This window comes from Pochonia chlamydosporia, chromosome 6 (genome assembly GCF_001653235.2).
Source record: "Pochonia chlamydosporia 170 chromosome 6, whole genome shotgun sequence".
Taxonomy (NCBI): domain Eukaryota; kingdom Fungi; phylum Ascomycota; class Sordariomycetes; order Hypocreales; family Clavicipitaceae; genus Pochonia; species Pochonia chlamydosporia.
This window is the reverse complement of record NC_035795.1, coordinates 2,747,704-2,773,723: the sequence shown is the minus strand read 5'-3', so window position 1 is coordinate 2,773,723 and position 26,020 is coordinate 2,747,704. Positions and strand designations below refer to the sequence as shown.

Sequence of the window (26,020 nt, the reverse complement as noted above, 5' to 3'; positions counted from 1 at the left end):
TTACGGCAAGTATGCTCTTCTGAATGCATTGTTAGACTTTACGATGACACTAGGTCACAGGTAGAGGAGGAAGACGGAAAGTTTGAAGGTTAAGCGCAGAGTCTACCAAATCGATTAGAATGGTGAAGTCATCATGTGAGTATGACCAAAGGTCAAAGCATAGGGTCGATGCCTACCTAGTCCAAGGTCCAACCTTGGTAGCTGTGGCCAGTGACATGATTGACCGAAACTCTTTGTTCTATTTACAGTTTGACCGTGCACACAGGGATCGAAGGCGGCAACACAAGAAACCAGTCACGTAGGCGTGTTGAACAAAAAGAAAGAGAGGCAAAGGGAGAAAAAGAAACATATAAAATCATACCAAGGGTATTATTACTCTGTAGTCCTGTTCCCATTCTAGCGCTATCCTCCGTGGCTAGCTAACAACCAAAACGCCGTGCGCCATGCAATATGTCCGCTCTGGTATTGCACTAAACCCTTCATCTCAGTGAAACCGAAACCGAAACCGGGACGAAGCCAGCCTGGCCTAATCATGTAAAGTTCAAGTAGAATACAAAGTACGCTCGGCGGCCTCCCACGCCAGGAGCCGGTTGCTCATGGCGGCGACCCAGCACTCATCGTTGGGGCGCTGTAATTACCAAAGCCGCCGTGTTCTGCTGCGCCGTTGTCCGCTTTCATCGTACCGTTAAGCAACGGACATAATCTTTTTGCAACCCATGTTAGCCTCGTGTTCAAATTGTGAAAAAAAAATAGGGAATGTGTAGTTGGCCCGAATCTGAGTGGCGGGATAGATGGGCAGACGAGATGACACTATCATCCCCGGCAACGACCATAATTGAATTTGGGGGCAGCTTTTTTCTTTTCCTCCCTCTTCCTCTGTTTCTCCTCTTCCAGCCTAAGACGTCGAGTTCGACGCTGTTCTTTCTCTTCTTGCGCCTTGCGACGTTGCTCACCCGCTTGAAGTCGTTTTTCGTTGCGAGCCAGTTCCTGCGCTCTCCTCTTCCGTTCCTTCGCTGCTTCCTCTTCCATCTTTGCCTTTTCTTTTTCCTGCGCCATTCTCACCCGATTTTGCTCACGTTCACGTTGAACTTTCAACCTTTCTGCCTCTTTCAAGTCCCTTCTCGCCAGTTTGGCTGCAGCTCTCTCGTCAACTTGACGGCGCACTTCCGCATGCCTAGCTTCACGGTCTGATGCCTGCATCAAACGGCGCAGGACTGACGTCTTTCTCTTCTTCTTCTTGCGAGTATCTTCATTACCTTCCTCGCGAGAGACAACCTCAAACCAATCCAACGATGGAGATGAAGGAGGGGATACTAGGGATTCCATACTTTTTGTTTGTCTTGATATGCCCAACCTGTCCACAATTGGCACACTTGCGAGTTGTGCCTGTAGGCACCTTGTCAATAGCGCCGGGTGACCCAGCGTCACCAGTGCTGGCCTTGTGATGCAATTCTTTCTGCTGTTCTCGGGCCTGTCGTCGTGCTTTGTTCTTCTCGAGTCGTTCGAGCTCCTTTTTGATTCTGCGCGGCTATTAGTCTAACCATGTCTTCCATTACCCCCACACGGATACCAACTTACCTAATGCCTGCAAGACGGTCATGGTCGGCATTACCTGTAGGTCTGGAGCTGTAGATGCTGTGGATAGATATACGTAAGCAGGTGCCCTGAGTTCGAATCCAATTACATCAGTATCAGCACCTGGAGACGGCACTTGTCGTCCCTTGGGCGGTGGATACATGTCACGCAAGCAACGCCAAGTGTGCAGTGCCTTGACAGACCGCGGCAGTGTCCTCCAACTTGGCGGTGGCTTGCCACGCTTTCTTCTTTGAATAGTTTTGAGTACGTACTCCTTAAGCTCTAAGTCCGCCTCAGTCCGTCGCTTCATATACTGCGAAATGACGACGGGATCGTGAACGACTTCGCTCCGTGATTGAGTGGTCCCGTCTGGGAGACGAACCTCTCTCGTAATGCGAATTGCTTTCTTGAGGTGGCGACTAGCAGATGTAAACCCACTAATTTGACTCGTACCGTCGTCGAACTGCGCTGGAGTCGCTGCGGCGTGAACGTTGAATCTATCATCTTCGTCTTCGGTTACAGCCACATCCTTGTCATCGTGTTCTTGCGGGTCGGAAAGCGTCGTCTTTTGCTTCTCCCAAATCTCCTTGATACCTTCTTCGTACATTGCTTGCTGTTTCTTGACGTTGTAGGCGTGACCGCCGTTGGCACGCTTCTCACGCTCCATGGCGTCGGCTGACGTAGCCAATGGGCCCTGAACGGCCTCAATGTAACCACCTTTCATCGAAGTTCGAATGAAACTGAATCCAAGGCCGTGGCCTGTTGGATCACCCTCGCCATGTAGCTGCAGCATTGCCTTTTGAGCACACGCGTCGATAAAGGCCTTTGTAGTTTTCCAAGGTGCCATCTTGTCAGCCAGCGTCTCTTCCTGCTTTTCGCCTGGCTTCTTTGCGCCCTTGGGCGCTTTGCTTCCAGCTTCATCCTCATCGTCCTCTTCAGCATCAACATCCATGATATCATCATCAATGTTGGCGTTTCGCGGATCGTAGCCAGCATCCTCAAGCTCTTTGATACCTAGCTGCATGGCATCTAGAAGGCTCACTTCTTCCGGCTTAATCATGGCGCGAATTGCATTCTCGTCTGGCAAGACCTCATTTGGTTTCAGTCGCCACATACCCTTCTCGTCGCTATCCCGATCATATTGCAGGAATTCTTTGAGCTTCTGTCGGTTTTGCGTGTCAGTGGAGTCCGCAATGTGCTTCGTAATACTTGACAGCTGGCAGTTGTCACTCTGGCTGTGCCTTATCATCCGGAAAGCCAACATTTTCATTCTGTTTTTAGATGCATTCGTGACTCGTCTGCTATGCGGGCCAGGGACATCCACGGAAGGAAACGTTTGGCCGACGACGTGTAAGTGGTCGATTTTGTGTAGGTGCCATCTTGAGCCTTCTACACCAGTCGTGCTTCGGACGACCAGAAAGTCGGTTCCACGAGGCGTGTGCTTGAACACCGGCGCCCGGTACATCTCATTGTGCAGTGTGGGCACTGTCTCTCCAGAATCAACGGTACCAAACAGGGAGAATGGTGACCGATCCTCCGGCAACAGCATGCGGTATTCACCAAGCTCCTGCTTGGGTAGCTGATCATCCTCATTGTTGTCCTTGCGTCGATAATAGTTGATCAATTTGGTACCCATGCCAAAGTTGTTGAGGACTCGTGGTCTAGGCTCGCAGTATTCAAAAAGCACCGCTGTTGAGTTGTCGCTAAGACTAAGATCCTTTGAGAGGCGATACACTTCATGCGCCTTGCCCTTCATTAACTTGCGCTTATGATGCTGCGGCTTGTCGAATTTGATGGCATGACCTGCGAACTTTTTGTAGCGGAAGCGAGGGCGATGATATTCGTCTGTGGTACCACCGAGCTTAACCTTGTAGTACGGCCACGACAACTTGATGGCGGGCATACTGTGTTCGACGGAAATATTGCCCAGAGTGGCGCGCACTTTACTCTGGTGGTTTTCTTTAAGCAGCTCGTACGCTTCGTCGTTTGAGAGGTTGAATCGCTGGGATATATCTCGACCCATGTTGCCGTTCGCCATACGCTTGACCTTTGAATCCAGACGCGGTCGTTTCGCACGAAGATGCATGTCAGTTTCCAGCAGCAGGTGCGGGTCGTTCATGTCCAGATGAACTCTCTTGGCTCCCCTTCGTGTCGCATCCTCAAAGTTGTCGAACGTGGGGGCAGTATATCGAGGAATGTCTGGGAGGCCCAACTTGATTGCTCTCTTCTTCTTCGGCTGTTGGGTTTGTCCATCTGTTGTATCCATCAGAAACTCGGCATCCCATTCATCGTCTTGGTCCTCGACCTGTTTCTTGGGCCGTAGCGGTTCCTTTTCAGCAGCCGCGCGCCTCTTAAATTCCGACTCTACTCCGTTGATTTGCGCAGACCAGTCCTCACAGGCAAGCTCAATATCCCGCAGGGTGAATCCCATGACGGTTTCGGAGTCGGACTCATGCTCGAGGTCGTACTGCAGCCTGTCCTCTTCTTGGTTAGAGCCATCCTTGGCGCAGCGAATAAGTCCTGCGTGTGATAATTCGAGGGCTCGGTGCTTAGACGAGGAAGTTGCAGTGCCAGGAATGCGAAACATTTTCTCTTGATCGGCAGCGGGGTCAAGATTGAGTTTGCTGGTGACAAGATGCTTCGGCTTCTTCAGGGGCTTTTTTTCTTTCCAGATAGCCTTCTTGGGCGGCAGGAGTTCGCTCCAAGTCAATACACGACCCTTCTTGTAAGCTGGCCAGGCGGCCTTGAGTAGGTCCTCGACTGTTTCGGCCGGCGCTGGGATATCGGGATCTTGATTCGCGGCCCCGTTCAAATGAGGATCTGGGTCAAAATTAATGGCTGCAAAACTGAGGCTCGAGTCGACAGGGTGAGAGTCATCGCCCGTGTCAGTGTCGCGAACACGAGGACCCGGTGATGGAGGACCCAAAATGGGGTCTGTCGGGGAGGATGGCCCTTCTCCAAACAAATCGTCTGCATCGTTGCTGGTGCCCCCATCATCAGTCAGCGCCGGCATCTCCAACGAGGTACTGGCGCTTGGCTCCTCATCGGGGAGGTCGTCGTCGCTGATATCCTCAAAGTCCTGTGCGTCATCTGCCTTGTTGCTTTGATCAAACGGTGTGTCATCAAGCTTGAGAGAGTTATTGCCTCCTTCTTGACTCTGCTCTAACAACCGGGCAATTTCCCGATCATCAGCGGCATCTTGTGCCTTCCAGGCGCTCTCGTCAAAGGACGAGAACTCCTTCTCATCTGCCATGATACGTCCGGTTGGCGCGTTCCCCTGGGTCGCTTCCTCCAGAGGCGTGGTGGATACGGAAACGCCTAAACCATGCTCATCGCTCGTAAGCTTCTGCATACGACTATGCGAGTTGCTGATCGATGAAACGGGCGAGAATAGCGCAGAGGACGTCGATTTTTAATCTGAAATGTTCATGGTTGCAAGGTTGAGGTTCCTCAGCATGAGGCAGGGAGGCAGGCAGTTGGCTTAGTCAGCGAATGGAGCGCACGTGACGGGATACTCAAGATGCTTGGTCTTGACAATCAGGCAGGACATTGAATCATGAAAAACGTGTGATGAACGCCATGGCACGTAATCCATATTGTGGTGGAAGAAACTCCTGTTACAGCGGTAAAAAGTTGTGTCACACGCGAAGTCGATTGTAAGGAGAAACAATACGAAATTGGGCTGCATGAAGAAGCATTGGACCATCTTCTTCCCAGGCAAAGCATTTTCCTTCTAATTGTACCTTTACATCGCGTCCCCTCCTTATTCACTTTACGAGTGATCTGTCACTTGCGCAACGCGTTGTACGGCATAATTGCGTTATGCTCTGTATTTGTATTTGTATTTGGGATGCTAATGCCCCTATTGTCTATGAGTGCTCCTACAGCCAACTCTTCGACTTCTAAATATTGTTATCCCAGTAACCGCTTTCACACTATCTTTATCGTAATCATGGGTCCAATAAAGAAAAAAAGAAAGAATATATATGTGGGGAGAAAATCAAGAGCAACATCGGATATCGCTGACCATCCATCACGCCGCTGGGTATCGTCTGACCGCCATCTGCTATTCAGAATCGTACAACCGCTACGAACAAGGCGCGAGCCTGTTGAAGCAGGACAAAAGAAAGGTTCAAGATTTTGCTGCAGCAATTTATGCCAGAAGGATGGCAGCGAGAACACATGCCACGGCCGGCCACATGCCAGCAGCCTCAACTAGGCTCTTCATGCCAACTCCGACACCAGCATTGGAACCCTCATCAGGGCCATCGGCGGTGGTGCCGTTCGGAAGTGTTCCGTTAACAAGAAAGCTCTTTCGACCCCGATAGTCGCCAACGTTGATGACAGATTGGTTGAGGGCAGCGTACGTGCCGTTGCCGACGAGCTCCTTCATTGTGGTGTTGTTCTCATCACAACCGCACACGGCATACTTGGCACACCCGCAGACGACGGGGAGACTTTCAGTTCGGTTGGTGGTGTCGTTGTGGAAAGTATATCTGTTGTGATAGGGATATAGATAGGCGCCATAATACCAGTGACCTGGCCAGAAGGCCAAGGCCCCAGCGGTGAAAGCTAGAGCACCTATACCAGCTGCGGTAGGAAGACCAGATCTGTATGGTCTTGCAGCACCTCCGCCATAGTAAGAGCCGCCACCAAAGGCACGTGGAGGCCCGGTGCCTCCCTTTGATGTGCCGCCAGTGTTGGAGCTGCCAGCAGTATTTCCGCGGCTGGAAGATCAACAGTTGGTATCTTGAACAGATTGAAAGACGACAAGAGAGGATGGGTTCGGTGCACTTACGATCCACTGCCAGAGCCGGAACTAGAACCAGATTTTCCACCACTGCTTCCTCCGCTGCTTCCTCCACTGCTTCCTCCACTGCTACCTCCCTTGCCTCCTCCACCGCCGCCTCCGCGACCACCGCCGCCACCACCTCCTTTTCGCTTGAATAAGTCGTTGTCGTCTTGGGTTGCAACATCTACTTTGACAGCATGCTGTGGTTCAATGACACCTGCAGCAGCGCTTGACAGTAGTGAAGCGGCGAGCAGAGCAATGTCGAACCGCATGTTGACGTATGTGTGGGCCGCTGAGGGCGACTGGTTGTTGGGGTTGTTGGACACGAGCTTGGTCAGGCACCAGCTGCAGGAACACAGCTAGAAATGCAGGTTCTAAGGGAGGATAGGAACGGCAGAAACAATGATACTTCTTTTGCGTTACAATCAAAAGCAGTGCGACCTTGAACAAGGCTGATGGAAAGATGCAATGGTGCTGGTGAGAGAGATGCAAAGAAATGGAAGTTTCCTGATTCGAGAGAGCCGGGGTGGGAGGTGGTACAGTGGCTTTTTAATCTTCTGTCTGGCAGGAGCAGGAGCAGGAGCAGGAGCAGGAGCGACTAGACAAACCCAGCATTGAGGAAGGTCTTGGCGTCAACGTTGGTCTGTTTGATGTTCCTCCACAATCTGTGTCCGACGCCCGACTTGCTGGAGTAGTACCACCAGACCAGGACCTACCGCATCCACCAACCTTGAACGACGTCTGACACCTTGACTTCTGTGCTATTCCCTGATGAGCACTGAACTTGACGGTCCTGTGGCGAACCTTGCATTTCCTCCCTTGGACCCACGACGGGCTTAGTTTGCTATGTTGTCTGGTGGTGGTGGCTGAACGAGGGGGCGAACCACACTAGGCAAGCATCCATGATCAGTACCATCGCCATTGCAATTTCCCTCGTTGGGCTAACCTCAGATGCACAAGGCAGTCTGTCGTAGTCTCCGAGCTGCGAATCTGGAAGGACACATACAGGGATGAGTCTCCGTCACAGCCGCATGATGACTTCACCTCTGGTGTCAGCAAATGCGACAAACAACGACGAGCAAACCATTGCTTGGTGGCGACCCGGTCAGCGCCCAAGGACGAGAAGTGGCTTTTGGCAATCAACTTATCACAAAAGGGCGAGACGTTGAATCATCCATCTTTCACCTGTTTTTCAAAGGTCTGTAACATGTCCTGGGCCACCTCCGACATGCCCAGTTCAAAGAACTTCCATGCATCTGTGCATCAACGACAAACAAACTGGAAATAGAATGGAATCTGCAATCCGCCACCCATGTCGCGTTCCACTGGTCACACACACCTCGCCCATTCAAGCATTCAAGCGAGGAAGCCGGCCACGGCTGAGTTGAGCACTGGCCAACCACTCCCCGCCACAAAACTTGTCAATCAATCATGATTGTGCGACATACCAACTTGCTGGGCAAGATAGAGAGCGCATCCGTCACAGCAATACGCTCTTGGGCGTATTGAGTTGTCATTCTCGATGCACCAGACGTCACTTGTTTCCTCCTGCCTCGTGGCACTGCAGGTCAGCCATGTTTGGTGACATCTGGAATATTCCCAGTCCCCTGGCATCTCAAGGGTCTTGCCAAGACAGTATGAGATCTCCAAGACGGCACTAGAATGGGAGGCGCCCTGCGTCTGTTACGACTTCACCACTTTGCACAAGAAGGGAATCTAGCGAAGTTTGTCCTGCAAGGTGATGCAACTAGGGGACAAAGTTTGGCAGGGCCGCAGATGGGCGTTGTTGGGGTCGAAATGGGCACTGGCACACTCGCCGTTCTGCAGCAAACGAGGACCAGTTGAGGCCTACTACGCACCAATGGTGTGCACGTGGCGACCTCTGCTTGCCAATGGTCAGATTGCCGCTAATCTATGCGACGAGGCTGTGCTCCCTAGCCATCGAATCTTCAATTCATTCTGTGGGAACGGTTTGTGAGCATTTCAGTTCAGACACGTGAGGCGTAGGCCCGACTTACAGGGATGCCACCGCCTTGGGGAAAGCCTAATGTGAAGCACGTCCCGTTATGGTTGATAGCCTTAACTTGGCTAGTCGCGGTCGGCACCGAAGTCGACCTAAGCGTGAGATGCCAAGAAGCCTACATGAGTTTTCAGTAGGGTGTCAAATACCCGTAGGTCCTTGTGAATCAGAAACCTATTTAGCTTTACTAGGTAAACTTAGATAAAGAGTATAACCTACAAAATACCTATAGAGTAAAATAGATTACCTAGTGTAAAGGTCTGGGCTTAAGCCCAGTCTTGTGCAACTGGGGGAGCCTGTATAGTGCTAGATTGAGCAGTCACAAGGGACTAGTTTAATTCGTACTCTTTTGCCGTAATGGCCAAAGGGCCCGGGCAACCGTCTGCGGCTAGCACCCGCGATGGCCCAATAGGGCTAGACCATAACATTATGCTCTATTAATTGTATGCAATAACTAGCTACTATTCTCTTAGCTATGCGAACAATCCTAAATAAACATGGCTGTAAACTCGCTTGTCTATTGTATGTGATAACTAGCTACTATTCTCTTAGCTATACAAATAATCCTAAATAAATATAGCTATTAACTCGCTTATCTATTGTATATATTAACTAGCTATTATTCTTAAGGCTATATAAATATGGATTATAGTGCCTGAGATATTAGGAGGCATTAGCCCCAAGCTGTTATGGTCTAGCCCGATTGGGCCATCGCGGGTGCTAGCCGCAGACGGTTGCCCGGGCCCTTTGGCCATTACGGCAAAAGAGTACGAATTGAACTAGTCCCTTGTGACTGCTCAATCTAGCACTATACAGGCTCCCTCAGTTGCACAAGACTGGGCTTTAAGCCCAGACCTTTACACAAGCAAGTAGTTACCTCACCGCTACCCCGCTTTGTGTATAAAAGGAGGGAGAATCGCTCTTTAGATTAAAGGAGAGTTAGAGATTAAGACCGCCTCTAGCTGCTAGTTATTTGCTACTACACTATAAATATAATACCCCTTTATCCTTCACTCTACGTATCTAAACACCCAACCCAACACTCACAAACATAATGAAGCTAACTGCAATTCTTGTTATGGCCCTGTTTGCTAGCCTTATTGAGGCCGCGCGTGGGCGGCCGCCAATAACCTGGACTTTGCCGACAGGTCCGGGGAAAATCCCGCTCATGGGGCGGCCGCGAAGGACTGGGCCGAAACCGCCTAGGCCGCGGCAAACCAAGAGGTATCATAAGCCTAAGCCGGCGGAGCGTGAGCGTTGGAGTCCTTTTGAACCGCAACCTGGGGTTCGTGCTAGCAAGCAAGAGAATACAGAATGCTAAGCAATAAACTAACTAAATTGTGCTCTGCTAGTACTGCTACCACGTTCTGGGCCACAAATATGGTGTCTGTAGTATAATAGAACCAGGTGAAAATAAATATAAGGAAATCCCTTGTGGTGTTGATGGGCCTGTAAGTTAATAGACAAGAGACTATATATTCTAAAGCTAAAGAATGCTAACTAGTTTATTTTGCTAGTGTCGGAATGATAATAAGAATCATCTCTGTTTGTGGTTGGGGGGGAATGCACAATGCAATATAAAGGAGTCTTAGCTTTGCGTTAGACCTTAGGGCAGCTATTAGTACATGGGAAATTAACTTGCATTTACATCTGCTATACTAGAACATAAATAAGGTTAAATCCAAATATTCCTAACTGTAAGGGACTAGCCTAGCGGCTTTTGCGAGCTAGCATTACTAATAGTACCTTTCTCATAAAGAGAAAAGAGAAAGAGAGAAGAGGTTAGCTTAGCTCTACTCCGTATAGAGAGCACAATTTTTCTCCTTTAGCTAGAAATTCAACTAATAGATTTAATTATAACTTTTTAACTAGTTATAGCTAATTATTTAATATACTTACTGCTTATTAATATTCTTTTTAATAACGAAAAGAACTCTTTTTAATATAAATTATGCTGTTTAGATATATACTATTAAATAATATTACTTTAGTCTTTTAAAAAGACTAAAGTAATAGAGAATTAAATACTATTTAATCTAAAGCTATATATAAACTTAACTATTTAGACTTAAGAGACGTGATATAATTTAGACTAAATTACTAATAAGCCATATAGAAGTTTATTACTTTATAAGCTATTTGAATCTCTTAGGTATATTTACTTTATGCTAATAAACTAGCTAGTTCTATTCTAAGCTATATATATAGATAGTTTATATATTATATTATATTTAAGAGTATTACTTTTTCTACTTGTCGATTATTCTTGGCTTCTTACCAGACGTAAAGGGTAACTGGTCAATCGCGACTACATTCGGACGGACGATGTTATAAGTTACGCACGTTCCCGCGCAAACGTAAGAAACAAGACTGGTAGCTTGTAGCTTGCGGCGAGAATTCCCCCGCCAGAGAACATAGACATCGATCTGTATACTGCCGGCCTGCTTTATTCGGGCAACATCTCTAAAGAATTATTTATTAGGTTTAGAACCTTGAAGCGCGGCAGCTTCATCCGGACCGCTCTCTTGCGTTTGTTCTCCTTTCTCATGTAGTATTCGTGTTCATTCTTTGCTAAAGCTTGCATGTCGTTTATTCTTGTAACATGGTTCTATCATTTATTGACATTTGAACAATGGCGATGCAGAGTCGTGGTCGTAGGCTAGATATAACCACAGCCATACAACGGCAGTGAATTCCCCCATCATAGACATCTCAGCAACTTACTGCATCTATCAAATTTCCCAAAACAAGCTTGTAGCTGGTCTCAAGCTTAGCAAGAATACGCCAACCACTTACAATACCTGCCACCAATCAACTGCCACAAGCAGAATTAGACCCAGTCAATATGCGCGCTATTCTTCTACTCGCACCAGTTCTCGCCCTCGCCTCTCCTCTCGGACAGGACAGACGAAGCCATCGACAGCACCGTCGAGCTGTCGATACCTTCATAGACGCAACGGCTGACCCTGGCCATACTAGGCCCCAGAATGCGGGAGACGTGGTAAACCTCAATCACAAGAGACAGAATAATCTGAGCGACCGGGGCACGACTACAACAGCTGAAGCACGGTGGGACTAGAAAATGGACACGTTGAGACAATGGTGTTGGCATATGAAATATTGCAATGGGGAATGCAAGGGCGTCAATCGAGGTTTCGGTGGCTGCAAGTGACAAGTGACTTTAGCCGCGGCTTAATGTCGTACATCGGCGGCCAGGGAATATTAATGGCGAGGATAGAGGTGTGAGCGCTGCTAGGGAACGGTGCGCTATAGGGCAACGTTTTGTTCTTTGGATTGTAGTGCCGAGAATGTTTGTTTTCTTAAGTCTTCTCTAGTTGGGTTAGTTTACAAGTTTCAACATATTTGTTTTGGAGTAAATTTTTTTTTTTTTTTTTGAGTACGGCTTCATCTGCATTTTATAAAGCAGGAAGGGCGGTTATATTACAGATTTAGTTGATAAATAGCGTGCGAGCACGATGGGGACAGATTAATTGTAACATTCCAGGCCTGACGTTGAAATGTCTCTTGAAGGAGCGAAAGGTAGTTGATCATAGTGTAGATATTGACTCTTGTTCAAAGAAGGCAAATATGGGTTAAAAGGGCAATCCTATGCTGCCCGGGAACAATTCATAACCTGAGTGAAAGGAGCAACAAATGAAATGTTTGTCATATCGTCGTCTAATTATCACAAACTCAAAGCCTCTCTTGGCTTCATCGTTAAGCCGAGAGCCGAGAGCCGAGCTCCGACTTATACCACAACGTTTCGTGTTCCGACTCTCAGTTGCGACACCGTTGGTGACACTGTTGTGATATGATTCACCTTTGACCAATCGAACGGGAAGCGAAGAGTCTGTACATGCTACAGAATTTATGCACAGAATACAGCACCATGCCATAGACTGAAGCAAATTTCACCACCACGCACAAAATGGCATCCGTTCCTGGTTCCGGTCGTCACGGAGAAAGCGGCAGTGCTCCGCGGCGTCGAAATGGTCGGCAACAAGCTTGTGAACCGTGTCGCAAGCGCAAGGTTGCATGCGACCATCAATTACCGGTCTGCTCACGGTGCAGACGGGGTAACATCATGGAGTCTTGCATATACATCATAGACCAACAGCCACAAAGGCGACTCAAATTCACGCCCCCTGCTTCGCCGTCTCCACGGCTTTCCACGGCACATCGTCAGAGTCGAGAGCCGAGGAACGAAATCTCACGGGATTACTCACCTCAACCAGACAACAACGTGGGATATCTTGGCGCCACAAGTTTTTCGGCAGTTTTTCAAGATACGCAGACCATCTTGCCGCAGAGCGAGACGACTCCCGACCAAGCTGAGGACCTTCAGTTTGCTATTTTTGAAGATCAACCCAACGCCAGGTCCGTGGGTATTCTGCAGTCTATACCGGATCGAGCCACCTGTAATGCCTTGTTTAAGCTCTACGTAAACCCGTTTGATGGGTGGTGTCGACTTGCGGCGCAAATACTCAATGAGAGTTTATGGATCAGCTTTGGGGATGTGCTTGAGGGCGAAAGAAGACGCGCCGGCCTCACCATGATGGCAAAGACTCTGTGTCGGAATAGTTCAATTCCTCTCCAAGAGGAGCACACTGATCCAATAGAGTGGCTGCGGTCCTTTTCTGGTCAAAAGATGAGGTGGGAGTCGCTTGGACTGCTGTTTTGCTACTGGGCAATGGGAACAAAGTCTCTTGCAGAGAATGTCGAGCTCCGCGAGACGCAGCAACTACGCGAAACAGATCGCCGAAGACTCCTGAACAAGTACACAGTCAGTGCCGGCAAGTGTGTGGATATATGCAAGAACGGGTCAACTGCGAATTCGCTTCTTGCCGTCCTACTCTATCGATATGCTATTGTTCAATCTATTATTAGCGGTGATGCAAGTAAGTCCATTGCCTGGGCCCCATCGGTTGAAGTGAACGGAGTCGAGACAAAATGTCGAGTACATATTTTAACATATCTTAGGCATCCAGTTCTGGAGAACTCATGGGGAACTTGCTGCTCTGACTAGCTTTCTGGGGCTACATGTCACGCCTCCATCCATGATCAACGACCACTCCATCAGCTCTGAGATTAAGCGGCGTGTGTACTGCGTCATCTTCAAAAGCGACAAAGTTGTTGCCACATTTACAGGTCGACCTCCGCTCATTGGCAGCAGGTTTGCCACGACTCCCCTGCCCCTGGACGTCAGCGACGAGGAATTGCTAAACAGCGACGGCAACTCACTGGCAAATAGCCCCAATGTTGACGAGAATGGATGGAACAACAGGGGTAAAATATTCTCAGGGACAATGATGCGGGCGAAAATGATGATTAATTTGATCAAGGAGCAAATTTTGGAAATTTCTCTACAGGTTGCCCCCTGTGGCGATACGCATAAAATTTTGTGAGCGAACTCGTTCACCCTTACCCATAACCTGTCCATCGGACGAGATACTAACGCCAACGGTAGAAATGATTTACGGCAACGAGAACTAGACACACTAGCCCAGTTTCCCAAGGTTCTGATATACCGTGACATAGACGTCAATGATCCAGACACGGACGGGCCGACACTCTTTGCCCGCGTGATTCTTCGCTTGGACCATCTCCAAAACATGTTTTTCATAGAGAGACTCCTCAACAAAGGCAGCAACGTACCTGGCCCTGAAATCATCGACATTAGCTATGAAATGATATCCTTGACTCTCATATTCTGGACACATCAGGACAAGTTGTTTGGAGTCTCCGGGGACTCTGAATGGCTGCTCATGTGCTACGCGGCACCCGCCGCAGGCATTCTCTGCATGGAATTACTTCACGGTCGAGGCTCAGCTCCCGCTACGCCTAGTCGCCGCAATAGCTCGAACCCGCCGATAACGAGGTCGCGGTTGATTCAGCAGCTTAGCCTACTGGTCGGCTTTCTGGACTGGGTTGGGCCGATGGCTCCCAACACACAGAGCTGCAACAGCGTCAAGAAGGCGGTGCGACAGGTGTTGGATCAAGCGTTGAACGAGGGTTCCATGCCAGTTGCAACGCAGATGGACTGGCTTGGCGATACGGGTGTGGAATTATCGGCAGATGTCAATGACTTTTTCAACTTTGAACTACTGCACACGTTTGACTGGCTACGCCCAGAGGGTGCGTAGATGAGGTTTTTTGGGGTTGCAAAGTTATCATGATGAATGACGAGCTGGGATTAGTATACAGGTGCTTGAAAGGAATGAAATTATGCATGAATATATTTGCGCGAATGTCGTAAAACTGGGTTGAAATAATGCAGGTGGGAGCTTGAGGATTTGGTGCAGCCAAGACTCCAAAACAACGTTGAACCCCCCCACTTGAGCTTGGGCACTTCACTTGGGAACCTTGGACTCGTGACTGTTCAGCCCACTCATCTGACCTGACTCTGTTCATGTTTCATCTCGGACAGCAAGAGTCAACCTTTACACAAAAAGACAGATCATCTGCATCACCCTAACGAAATCTATTTTATCAAATCTTCTCTCAGAAACCCCCGCATGTCTGACCATGTTGACAAGTCGTTGCTGTCGCGACTCCAAGCGCTTCGTGGCGGAAGCATAACACCTGAGAAGCCAGCATCAAATCCGTACGGCGCATCATCTCCTATCATTCAAAAGCACCTGACACGTGCAATACTAACATGATTAGTGTAAAATTCGATGTTATTGAGCGCGCAAAGACCCCTACCAAGGGTGACGTACTCGCCGCCCGACTCAAGAGTCTCCGCAGTCAGGCGGATTCACCAACATCACCCCCATCGGCCAAGAACACAGCCACCAGAGAAACAGGCACACCTAGCAGGCAAGGCACAGCGTCGAGAGAAACTACACCGCTGGTAGACAAAACGGACCGTGAGAGTAGTCAAAGCGCGCAAGATGACGTGGATGCGCTGTTTCAGACCGACGACAAGGCGCTGGAGGAGATGCTCGCTGGTATAGACACCCCTCAGCCTGAAGACGAGCCAAAAGAAGAGGATGTACAGGCGCTCCTAGAACAGCTATCAGCATCTGTACCCAAGGATACTGATCAAAGGAATGCGCGAGAGAAGGACGACTCAGATGATTCAGATGGCGAGACGATGGGTCGCAAGGTGGATGATGTAATTTCCCGGTTCAAAGATGAAATCGAACTTGATGCGAGGAACCCTCCAGAGGAAGAAGATGAGGAACCACCCGAAGCAGAAGAGGGTACGGATGACAACGCAGATCTAGCTTTGCCGTCCGTCCCTGCAAACCTTGACATTCCAGAAGATACGTCGCAAAGGCCAAAGGGAATAGACGACATAACGGCACGAATGGCTGCCCTCCGCGCCCCATCTACTTCAGACGACCTGCCTTCGGTGCCCGCTTCCAAACCAACCAAGCGCGTCAACAGACTAACAAGCAAGACCAATTACACAGACGACGATGTAGATTCTTGGTGTACAGTATGTTTGGAAGATGCCACGCTCCGGTGTTTAGGATGCGACGACGACGTCTACTGCACACGGTGCTGGAGAGAGATGCATATCGGACCATCAGCAGCATGGGACGACAGAAGTCACAAGGCCGTGCAATTCACAAGGAATAAGAAGGAGAAGAAAGTCGCGCTAGGCGCATGATTCAATAAAGTCTACAAGCAATCTATCCCAGCAAACGAAGCATTTCCTCCCAAGCGGCAATAATATCCGCCTTCTCATTAACCCAAATATCAGACCCATCTAGCTCCAGATCCTCGCCCCTCGCCGCCTTCTTCAACACTTCTCTGCTCGGAAATGCCAAATTAACAACCATTTCCTCCTTAATCTGCATCCCTATCCCACCTTCAAGACACAGCTTCAACGCCCTGGCAGCTTTATCGCCCCCGTGGCCGCCATAGCTCACAATGACAGCTGGCTTGCCCTTCCACTCATGGAAAAGGTAGTCTATTGCGTTTTTTAGGCCCGCGGGTATACCCCAGTTGTATTGGGGTGTGACGAAGACGAAGCCGTCTAGGGCAGATATTTGGCGGGACCAGGCGCGCGTGTGTTGGTGCGTGTAGTCTTCCGGGGAGAGGATCTTGGATGGTATGCCGGGCTCGTTGAAGAAGGGGAGGGAGAGGGCCGCTATGTCGATGAAGTGGATAGTGGTGTTGGAGGAGACTTGCTGAATGGTTGAGTGGACGAAGTTGGTGATTTGGTCGCCTGCTCGGGGGGTGCGTTGGCTGCCGCAGATGATGCCTATTTGGGGCATTGTGAGAATTCTGTGGAGAGACTTTGAGGTGAGTTGCTCGAACAAGGCGTTTGGATGTGTTTGTTTGTTGTGAAGAGGTGTTTTGGCTCTTTTATACTTGGAAATGCAGGAATCTTCATTGCCGTTCGTTGGTGTTGCCGCGGGATATTTCCTAATGTGGTTAGATATCCGCGGCGCACTTCAGGCAGGATATTCCCTCGTCATGTTTGGATCCAGATTCTGGAACGATCATCTAGTCATCTTTCCAGCTTTCCGTGTCAATGCCCGCGCTGGATTTGCAGAATCTTGGAGCTGTTCAATGCTCTTCGCCTGCCTCGCGAGTAGTATACTCTACTTTGTGAATATTGGCGTGGTGCAAGCGCTCCAGCCAAGCTTGATCCGGCAGTTGATGAGTTCGGGATCCTCGCTCGGTTGCGGTTGGAGAGACGCTGGTGACTCTTATGACTCTGATGCATACGGGGAACCTCAACCACCAAACTGGGAAACTGGCCACTCTTCGCGGAGCCAGCACCCCAGACGGCCTTGGTCTCCTTGGTTGACAGGTAGCAGAATGAATTCGGAGTCTTCTCCTTGATGCACCTGGGGATGTGTTTGCACAGGTTGACCAGCTCGTGGCCATGTTCCATGCAAACGACAGGATCGCCACAGTACCTGCGCCTGTTGTTGACGGTGGCTTCTTCTTCGTGGAGATGCTGAGGGTTGAAGCAATTCCTGTTGCCGCAGAGATGAGAGATCTGGTACCGCGTGTTGATGTTGCCGTGCTGGTCGAGTGCCTGGCTTCGCTGAGTCCTCGATATCCAAGCAATGATGTGGAGGAGGTAGGACTTGTTGCCTTGTCGGCCGGTGAGGTGCCTGCAGTCCTGGGGCTTGGCTTTGATCTGTTGGGCGGTATTAGCTCATCGTGTTTTAAGCCATGAGGGAAGAGGGATGCTTTACCAGACTGTAGTCATCTTGGTTGCGCGACCCTTGGAAGAGGAAGCATCCAATATCGTTGGTGATCCAGCTGGTACTGTATGCGTGCCTGCTCGTGAAGATATCCTGGCATCTGGCGACGCCGAGTTCTTGGAAGTAGTTGATGCGTCGGGACATGGCTGCTACGGCGCTGAAGACGAGATTGAGAACAAAAGAATGGCTCTGCGAGGATGTTAGAGATCAAATGAAAAGAGCCAAAGTTCGACGAGAAGGAAGAGGGCCATGAGCTTGTTGTGCGAGCAGATTTACCCTCTCATGGGACACGGGGGATGGGACGGACAGGGGAATGGCATCTTCATTTGGTCAACTACCTGGGTAGCTAGATGTAGTTATAAAAGGGGATACTGATCACAATTGCTGTAGTCAAAGTAGGACAGGTTTTTCTCTAGGTTTCTTCATTGGCTGATTCAATAATTTCTTGATCAAATTGGTGAGAATGCTGCTTGCCCTTTCCTCCTCTGTAACATATTCCCATCATGACACCCCTTGTACACGAATTGCTTCTATAGTTGGGATTGTTGGCCTAGAACATACACAAGGAAAGAAAGGAGGGAAGCTACCAGACATTAGAGGTCCAGATCCTTTCGATTCCTCCCCGCCACACGCGTTTATTTCGTTTAATTTGGTGTTACCGCCGAATTTGGTGTGTTCGTTTTTGGCCAACAAAGTGCCTGGCGCAGATGAGAATGACGCCAAAGGAAGCCCTCAAAGTTAAAAAATGCCTCCATGCTTATACCTGTGCTTTAGAAATTCTAGATGAATAATTTGGTGTGTACTGGCGACGTTTCGTTCCCAACACTTGGTGGTTGTGTTATTGACACTGCTTAGTGAGTAGAGATTCACCAGACACGAGTTGACAGCTTGACGGATCCATGATTCACCGCCGACAGCGACTTATCGTTCATGTACTCCGTATATTCATATTCCATCCATGTTTGCTGGCACTCGCCCGAGTGCCGCGAAGTGATTAACGGCTCGGCCCGCCCAGCCGGCATGCATGCGCCTGGGGTTTCGGGGATCAGGGATTTGGCAGGTCGTACTTGACAGAACGGCTACAAACCCGAGAGGGTCAAGTATCGTAAAAGACGTGGCTGGTGGAGCGCTCAGAAATGAAACCTCGGCGACATCATCAAATTGCTGTTGGCAAAAGTCCGCTGTGGCTGACGAAATATGCTGGGGTATAGTAATAACTGGGCGACGGGCAACCAAGCTGGCGATGAGTTGGGACGGTTCTGAATCACGGAGAGTTAAATGGAAATCTGAGTCGGTTCAGAGACATATATCTCTCTCTGAGAATAGGAACAAACCACAGTGACTGCCGTTCGAGTACGATGGTTTCCATGGGACTAATCGGTGGCCAGACCAACATATCACAGTCCATCGCGTACGACTCCAAGAGCATCCATCACTACACGTAGAGGGAGGGATTGCCATTCTGATAGGCAAGTAGGCTATAAGGCTGCCAATCTTTGCGGCTGAGGGCTCCCATATTCCGAAATAAGGCATTGATGCTGTCTTGCCTTTGTGTCACATGCCGTCGTGTAGGCACTCCAGAAGACGCGTCTCCCCTCCTCTTCGATCCGCAGCTTTGAAAGGCAAAGAGATACGAGAGGCTGGAGTACTTGTTGCGTATCAGAATCATCACACTCAAAGTAAGTCGAAGGAACCTGGCCGTACTTGTCAGCGATCGAGTGATGGACAGGACACTTAGTCATTTCCGTACAAATTCAGCAACCCATTTAAATAATTGACTAGTTTAGGACGTGATCCGATTTTCACGTCATCAGGTAACAATTGTAATTGCTTGCAAGTTTCATCACATACATCCTTCGTGGCCGTCTGCTCGAATTGACTGGAAGACAGCTCTTGACCTGCCATGTTCACGGACCTGACTGCTGTAGCAGGCATGCCTTGAAGAATGACGACGAGCCTTTCATCCTGTTATTGGCACTGCAGAGTAGCACGAGAACGAGTATTGTGCAGTATCGAGACCAGGGCTGGATCAACCTCAAGAAAACGGCCACCTGAGCTTCTAGCAAGACAGGGGATGGAAGACAAGAAGACGTGTCAGCGAATTACGTTATGGAAGATTGAAATCTTGCTTTGGATCCTGGCTCTGAGCTGCTTACTGAGAGTCTAGACGGAGTTGGACGGTGAATGGATCTCTCATTTAGCCTCAGGAACTTAAATCATTTGGTTCCTGCGAAGTTACGCTCCAGTCACCACAAACCATCGTAACGAACTAACGAGCCCACAGCAACAGGAACTAGACTTAGGGAACATTAAAGGCAACTTGTCTCTGGCAGAGGAAAGTAATCAGCACGGCAGCAAACCATATTCTTAGCCTGCATTCCATAACGCTACAAATCATCATACAACATAGGACACAACACCCACTCTCCTGACCTACATCTGGTGCGGCGAACCGAGTTAAGTGCGTGTGAACAGCATTGGCAAACTCCAGTGAGTAGTGTCGTTGCCACAGGATAGTCCGTCACCATCGATACCTATCGTGTTTATTGCCCTGAATGGCCTTGGAGCTGCATTGAGTGAATTTGTTACTACTCTGTGAAGGGCGTGCAAGATGGGGTGATGATGATACGCTTTGGGTATATTAATGTTGAAAATACTTCTAACAATAAAGCACTGTCGGGTTCAGTAGTAAATTCGTCCATACTAGTTACCTTCTTATGCACCTGACTATACCCAACTTAATTCTCGTTACACGACATCATACAGTGAACCTACAAATCCAATGCCTCCTTGTGCCGCTTCTCAACTCAGCCAGGCAACTTGTCCAAGGGTCAAGCACGGATATTACCTCATCAAGAAAAAGCCAGCAACAACACCAACCACGCATCCATTACGATCTAGAAGCCTCGAATACGAAGCTGAACCTCCGGAAATTCGATTCCCTCTCACATGCATCAAAACGATGCACCACAATTCCAACCCACGAATAGTCACCCCGTATACATTCAGCTCATCACCCCCGTCCAAGCCACAATTCACCAACAACAACCAATACGCAGGATCCCCCATTGTCCGCCCTATTAAGCTTGTACACAATGTTATTGCGCCCGACGCCTCCGTGCAAAATGATCCAAGGGGTAGCGAATCACCTCGCCCGCCCCCAACCGGGTCCTACCGCATGTGGTTCATGCGCGGCGATACGATACGATGCCGTCTTTGTATACGAGATCGTGGCCAGTCATGATTATCGAGCCGACATCCCGTACTTCCTCTATATATGTATACATATATCTATCTGGGGGTGACAATCTTACGCTCTGCCATTCCAAACATGACACATCCAAAATGAAGTCCATCATTCTTCTTACTATAGGGTTCGTTTCCTCATAAACCACCAAGAATACTTCTAACACGGTACAGAGCATCGCTCGTCTCCGCTGCCGCCATCAACGGCCCCGGATGTCCTGCGCCAACGAGAACCCCGACAAAAACGGTCAAACCGCCGCACACGACGACCGCGCCGCCTGACTGCGACATCACCACTACACATACCTGGTATGACAATAAGGCTCATGGCTGTCCGTTCAATCCTGCCAGCGAGTTTTGCGTGATGGACGGTATGTTGATCCCGAATGATGAAATGATGTATATGGCTGATGAACGCGCAGCGATTCTCACTTTGCCTTGTGGATGTACAAAGGCTACGAATTTGGTGCAGCGGACGACGACGGTTTGTGCAAAGACTGATAGGGCGATCAATTGTCATACTGGGTTCATGTTTACCACTACTGCCACCAATTGCTAGCTCACGCCCTGGAAGCACTAGGCGGCCGAGTGGGAAGGACATAGGTTGTTCAATTACATTCCTTGATGATTATCTTACATTAAAAGTACGCCATTCCGCCCCATCCAAGTATCCCTTCCAAATCGTCTCGTAAATCAGCAACAGTATCGTAGCCTCCCCTCAGCGCGACATCTGCCCTCTTTGCTGCGCCCAACTCGTTCCACCTAGCCAAGACAGTTCCATCCACTACCGCCCTTCCTGACGAGGCTGCTGTTTCCACGCCTACTGCTGCAGACGACTGATCTGGATACCGGTGTGCCTTGCTGTGAAGGCCCCCATGTGGTACGATTGCCGGGTGTAGTTGATTTGTAACAGAGAGTAATCTCCGATATGTAGATTCCGCGAGCGGAGCGAGTGCTGCAAGCTGACCTGATGGGCATGCCAGGAGCAAGATGTGAGATGAGGGAGACGTCGCCTGCGGGTGAGTTGGCGGAAATGTTCGTGGCAGCAGGAGCGTTGACGTAGGCGCGTTCGGTGTGACGGCAAAGGACGTTCGATGCAAAAGCAAATGGCCTTGCAGGGATTTGGGATGTTCAGGGTTGAATTCTAATATGTGCATGTCGCCTTCTGCATCGACTGCAACCATGGACAAGTCTTCTCCATCGGGTAAAAAGTCGGCCACCAGGAGAGGCAAATTGCCGCTGCTTTTACCCAATATTTTGAACGTATAGGGCTCCTCGGTATATCCTGCAAACCAGAGGCCCTTGAACACATCGGCCATGACGCAAAGCCCTGTGCCAGGAAGTTCCTTGACGCTGGAAACGTGGCAGCTCATGTCCAAAAAGGCTACAGGCAGCAGAGATCCGTCCTCTTTTAGACCGCGCACCATGCACTTTTGACCCTGCGCCACGAGCATCAATCCCTGGGCGCCAACTTCTGACAATGCCGTAACGCCACCTCTGGGTATTTCTTCTTTGGCAACAAGCTTGAGCCGCCTATTCGTTTCCGGTCGGCCAGGCTGTGGGATGACCGTCACAATGTCAAACACTTGCACACGCCCTCTAGTTGGCAAGTCCTCACCTTTTGACAGTGCTGTGCCAACCGCGACGAGCATCTTTCGCTCCTTGGTCTCCTCGGACACTTCCAAGTGAAGAGTCTTCATGCTTTCGATGGATTCGCAAGGCTCAAGCTCCAGCTCGTGAATCACTGTCCATGTCACTGGATTGATGAGCTTCAGAATGCCTCGCGGCATGGTTGGAGGGAAGTTGGTGGTTTCCCTTGCCCATTCCTTGTGATAATCGTCATCTTTCGGGAGTTCAAATTGTTCCAGCTTTGTACAGGCGGCTACGTAGGTCCCAGTGGGGTGATGATATGATATCATGCCCACATCGCCGCCAAGAGGTATCTTTTGGACAGATAGGCCGAGTTCCGTGAAGTTGGTGTTGCTTGGAAGCTGCGTGACTCTCGCAATGCCCTCTGTGTCGACATATATGAATCCGCGGTCACAACCTTCCGTGTGAAATGTGCTCATTCCTCGGACACCGAGACCTTGTAGTCCAAGCACTCGCGGTACGCTTTTACTGCTTTTTAACACAAAACTTGGAGAGGCGTTGGGCAGGAATACCGTGCTGTACCCATTGACATTGGCGCATCGCCTTAGAGGGACGAATCGTGTTGGTTCAGCGTCTTCCTCTGTGATTTCGGGCGCCGTCTTGGCGAGTGCTGTGTTGGCGGATTTTTTGAACAAAAGAGACGATGACAACTTTGAGCCGATCTCTTTTTGGTATCGTATTGGCTCGTAAAGAGTCAAGTCGTCGGTAGCGTGGCGGACCTAGGATCATTAATACCCTCGTAATTGATGGGGAGGCAGTCATGGCAACCTACAATCAGATAAGGCGATTGGGCAATGGTGTCGCCCAAGTCAGCCACAAGAATTTCCGCAATGCTCTCCTTGCTTGCACCTTTCCTAGCGATAAAGTCTGCAGACAAGAAGGGTGGAATAGATGTGAGAGCCTCCGCGACGAATACGGGCTCCGAGAGGTCGGGAAGTGCATAAACCTGCAATTGTTAGTCATGCCCGTAAATGAATGGCGCAATCAGGCACTTACATGCAAGGCTCCAGAGGCACTGAGCAAAAACATCATGATTCGATCTGCCTCCCCCGTCTGCTGCTCGCTGATGTTGTCCTGAAAGACACCTTTTGCGTCATTGTACAGGCAGCCGGACGACCACTTGATCGATTTTAGAGGCCCGTCCGGCTTGGAAACCTCTTCCAACTCATTGTTGTTGTCTATTTGGGCGATGAAAACGCTGCTGTCGTCCCGAATCAGAAGCAAGTACGGGTCAACAATGCTGGCACTTGTAGCTCGCGGCTCTGCCCCAGTATCTTCGTCCAACATTGGTAGGATTTGACTCAAGCCAAGGTCCCCGTCGTAACACCGTACCTCAGATTTCAGAACTTGAATAATCCTCATCTGTTTGCCCATGGTTCCAGCCTCAACTGTAAATCCAGCAGCAGGCTCAAATTCTGTATCTTTCAAGGTCTCAAAACCAGCCGCCGTCAATGCGTACACATCAGACGTCTCGTAGCCATCAAGATCAACCTTGGCTACAATCATGTATCTATCGTACTGCCCAGCGGTGTCAAAGTCGCCAGCAACCGCGGCGCCTTTTGGCATTGGCTTCTTGACACTCATGGCCCAAAAGCCCCTGGCTTCCGGGAAATCAAACTTGCCAATAACCTTGGGTTGTATTTCCCTGTTGAGGATCGCCACCGAACCACCGGATCCGCGGCCAACTGCGCAGGCCAACTCAAGCTCCGCCGTCACACCCTTGCACAGCGAGGTCTCCTCGCTATCAGACGCAAGGGCAGGTGTGCCACAGGCAAAGTCTTGAATAGGAGCGATGCTTAGAAGCGTATCTTGAATTCGGAAGCTGACTTCACCCGGTTTCGAGTTTCCGTTGACGTTTTGGCTGGGCTTGGCTTGGGTAGAGTCGTTTCCATATAGATCATCGTCTTCGTCGTCATCCAGGTCCAGCTCATCCACATCCAAAGCCAGGTCGGGGTCCAAAATTCGCGACTTCTTCCTCCTTTCCTGGCCCTGTTTCCTTGACCAACCTAACACGACCGAGTCATTATGTTCACTTCCCAAAAACAGTGTATTCTTGCTCAACTTTGATATGCAAGATACTCTGCTCTTTATTAAGTTTCCACCGCATTCAACACTGATAAGCTTGATACTGATTCCAGAGACTGTCCGGCCGTCGATGCGAAAGCAAATGACGGCAAGGCGCCCATCGTTCAAAATCAACAGCAGCTCGCCAATGTCATTTGCGAGTAGTTCAACGGCACATCCTTCCAATCTCAGCCCCAAGGTAGATTGATCAACTAAGCTGAAGGATGTCATTTGCTTTGCCATGTCGTTGACAGCTACGCCATTCGGTTTACCAGACTGGTCGATGTGGATCAGCTCGTTTTCTCCGACCAGCAGCGCACCTCCCATAGGCGCCGGAAGGGCAATAACTTTGAAAAGGTCCCCGGGGAGCCCCGTTACGGACAGAATTGTGGTGGATGCCCTTTGCTGCAAGTCCAGAGTGAAGACCTTGTAAGTGAGGTGGTCTTTAATACCAAGGGCCGCAGAGGGCGATTGCGTCGAGGACAAGATGCCGAACGTGGGTTCTCTATACTCGTACAAGAAGGCAAGGTGTACCGGATGCAGCAATGCCGGGTCCAACAGCGGCAGTCGGAGAACAAATGATGGCGTGTATCTTGACTTGGCCAAACCATCGCCACTGTCCCCATTTGTGACGGGCGCTTCCTTGACAGGACGAGGACCGTCCAGATCCTCGTCCCAGTCATCCATTTCTAAATCCTCTTCAACTTGGGTAAAAGGCAAAATTGCCAAATTTCTGCTTCCAAATTTGAAAGCCACGCATCTACTTCCGGGATCAGCTTCGAGGTAGTTGACGTAGTCGCCAAAGGGTATCTCCCATGGCGCGCCCTGCAGCTCGTCCTTTTCGTAGTAATGGATCGATGTGGTTTCGAGAGTGTGTCTCTGAGGGTCCCATTCTGTCAAGCACATCTTGGCGGCCTTGTACGCCAAAAGCAAAGCTTCACCACCGGAGGCAGTGTTATTGAGCTTGACCCTCGCCAATCCAATGACGGTACCGGCCAATGGGATCTCGGCAACCAGAACTAGCTTCGTATTGTTGGCACGGTCGGTTCGAAGGATGATTGCATCGCCGCCGAGAAACGAGGCTTCAAGACCATCGTCGTCATTGGCTCGGTGGTCAAAGTGTGCATCATCTTCTCTGACTGAAGACAATGCGCCTTCTGTTTGCGCCTGAGGGTCGAGTTCGGCCGAAATCGATTCCGTTGCGAAAATCTGAAGCAGTGACCCTTTGGCGACAACGAGGTTATTCGCAGAAGCAGACGTCAACGATAGGCTCAGAGAATGTGTGACGGCTGAGGGAGCCACGAGCTCCGTGTACACCTGCATGGCGCAAGACCATTATCCCAGCATCCGGACGAATTGAGGTTGAAGGAGAGCTCCGGTGAGCGAATAGGGTACGGTCGGCACCGAGGACGCGGCAATGGACGATGTGTGCGCGGGTTCGTCGTGGGTTTCGCAAGGCTCGAACACGAATTTGATGTCTTTGTCGTGACAGAGCTCAAG

The 26,020-nt window shown here is 49.8% G+C and overlaps 7 protein-coding genes across 7 annotated transcripts; 2 read left to right on the top strand and 5 right to left on the bottom strand.

Moving 5' to 3' along the window:
* Positions 1-813: 813 nt before the first annotated feature.
* On the bottom strand, positions 814-4,927 carry VFPPC_11166 (transcription initiation factor TFIID complex; the record flags this gene model as incomplete). Its single annotated transcript, XM_018289425.1, has 2 exons — positions 814-1,520; positions 1,579-4,927. 2 exons carry the CDS (start codon positions 4,925-4,927, stop codon positions 814-816), a joined length of 4,056 nt encoding a protein of 1,351 aa, XP_018140364.1.
* An 801-nt stretch (positions 4,928-5,728) lies between these two features.
* Positions 5,729-6,639, bottom strand: VFPPC_11165 (conserved glycine-rich protein; the record flags this gene model as incomplete). The annotated part of the gene is made up of 2 exons (XM_018289424.1): positions 5,729-6,302; positions 6,374-6,639. The coding sequence occupies 2 exons, from the start codon at positions 6,637-6,639 to the stop codon at positions 5,729-5,731; spliced, it is 840 nt and encodes a 279-aa protein (XP_018140365.1).
* A 5,832-nt stretch (positions 6,640-12,471) lies between these two features.
* On the top strand, positions 12,472-14,530 carry VFPPC_11162 (fungal specific transcription factor; the record flags this gene model as incomplete). The annotated part of the gene is made up of 3 exons (XM_018289422.1): positions 12,472-13,285; positions 13,368-13,788; positions 13,855-14,530. 3 exons carry the CDS (start codon positions 12,472-12,474, stop codon positions 14,528-14,530), a joined length of 1,911 nt encoding a protein of 636 aa, XP_018140367.1.
* A 1,497-nt stretch (positions 14,531-16,027) lies between these two features.
* On the bottom strand, positions 16,028-16,615 carry VFPPC_14886 (nadph-dependent fmn reductase protein; the record flags this gene model as incomplete). The annotated part of the gene is made up of 1 exon (XM_018292654.1): positions 16,028-16,615. One exon carries the CDS (start codon positions 16,613-16,615, stop codon positions 16,028-16,030), a length of 588 nt encoding a protein of 195 aa, XP_018140368.1.
* A 257-nt stretch (positions 16,616-16,872) lies between these two features.
* On the bottom strand, positions 16,873-17,704 carry VFPPC_14885 (zinc-binding loop region of homing endonuclease domain-containing protein; the record flags this gene model as incomplete). The annotated part of the gene is made up of 2 exons (XM_018292653.1): positions 16,873-17,493; positions 17,552-17,704. 2 exons carry the CDS (start codon positions 17,702-17,704, stop codon positions 16,873-16,875), a joined length of 774 nt encoding a protein of 257 aa, XP_018140369.1.
* Positions 17,705-20,905: 3,201 nt separating this feature from the next.
* Positions 20,906-21,307, top strand: VFPPC_14884 (hypothetical protein; the record flags this gene model as incomplete). The annotated part of the gene is made up of 3 exons (XM_018292652.1): positions 20,906-20,934; positions 20,981-21,115; positions 21,229-21,307. 3 exons carry the CDS (start codon positions 20,906-20,908, stop codon positions 21,305-21,307), a joined length of 243 nt encoding a protein of 80 aa, XP_018140370.1.
* Positions 21,308-21,444: 137 nt separating this feature from the next.
* Positions 21,445-25,843, bottom strand: VFPPC_11161 (protein CFT1; the record flags this gene model as incomplete). Its single annotated transcript, XM_018289421.1, has 3 exons — positions 21,445-23,175; positions 23,229-23,402; positions 23,453-25,843. 3 exons carry the CDS (start codon positions 25,841-25,843, stop codon positions 21,445-21,447), a joined length of 4,296 nt encoding a protein of 1,431 aa, XP_018140371.1.
* Positions 25,844-26,020: the final 177 nt, after the last annotated feature.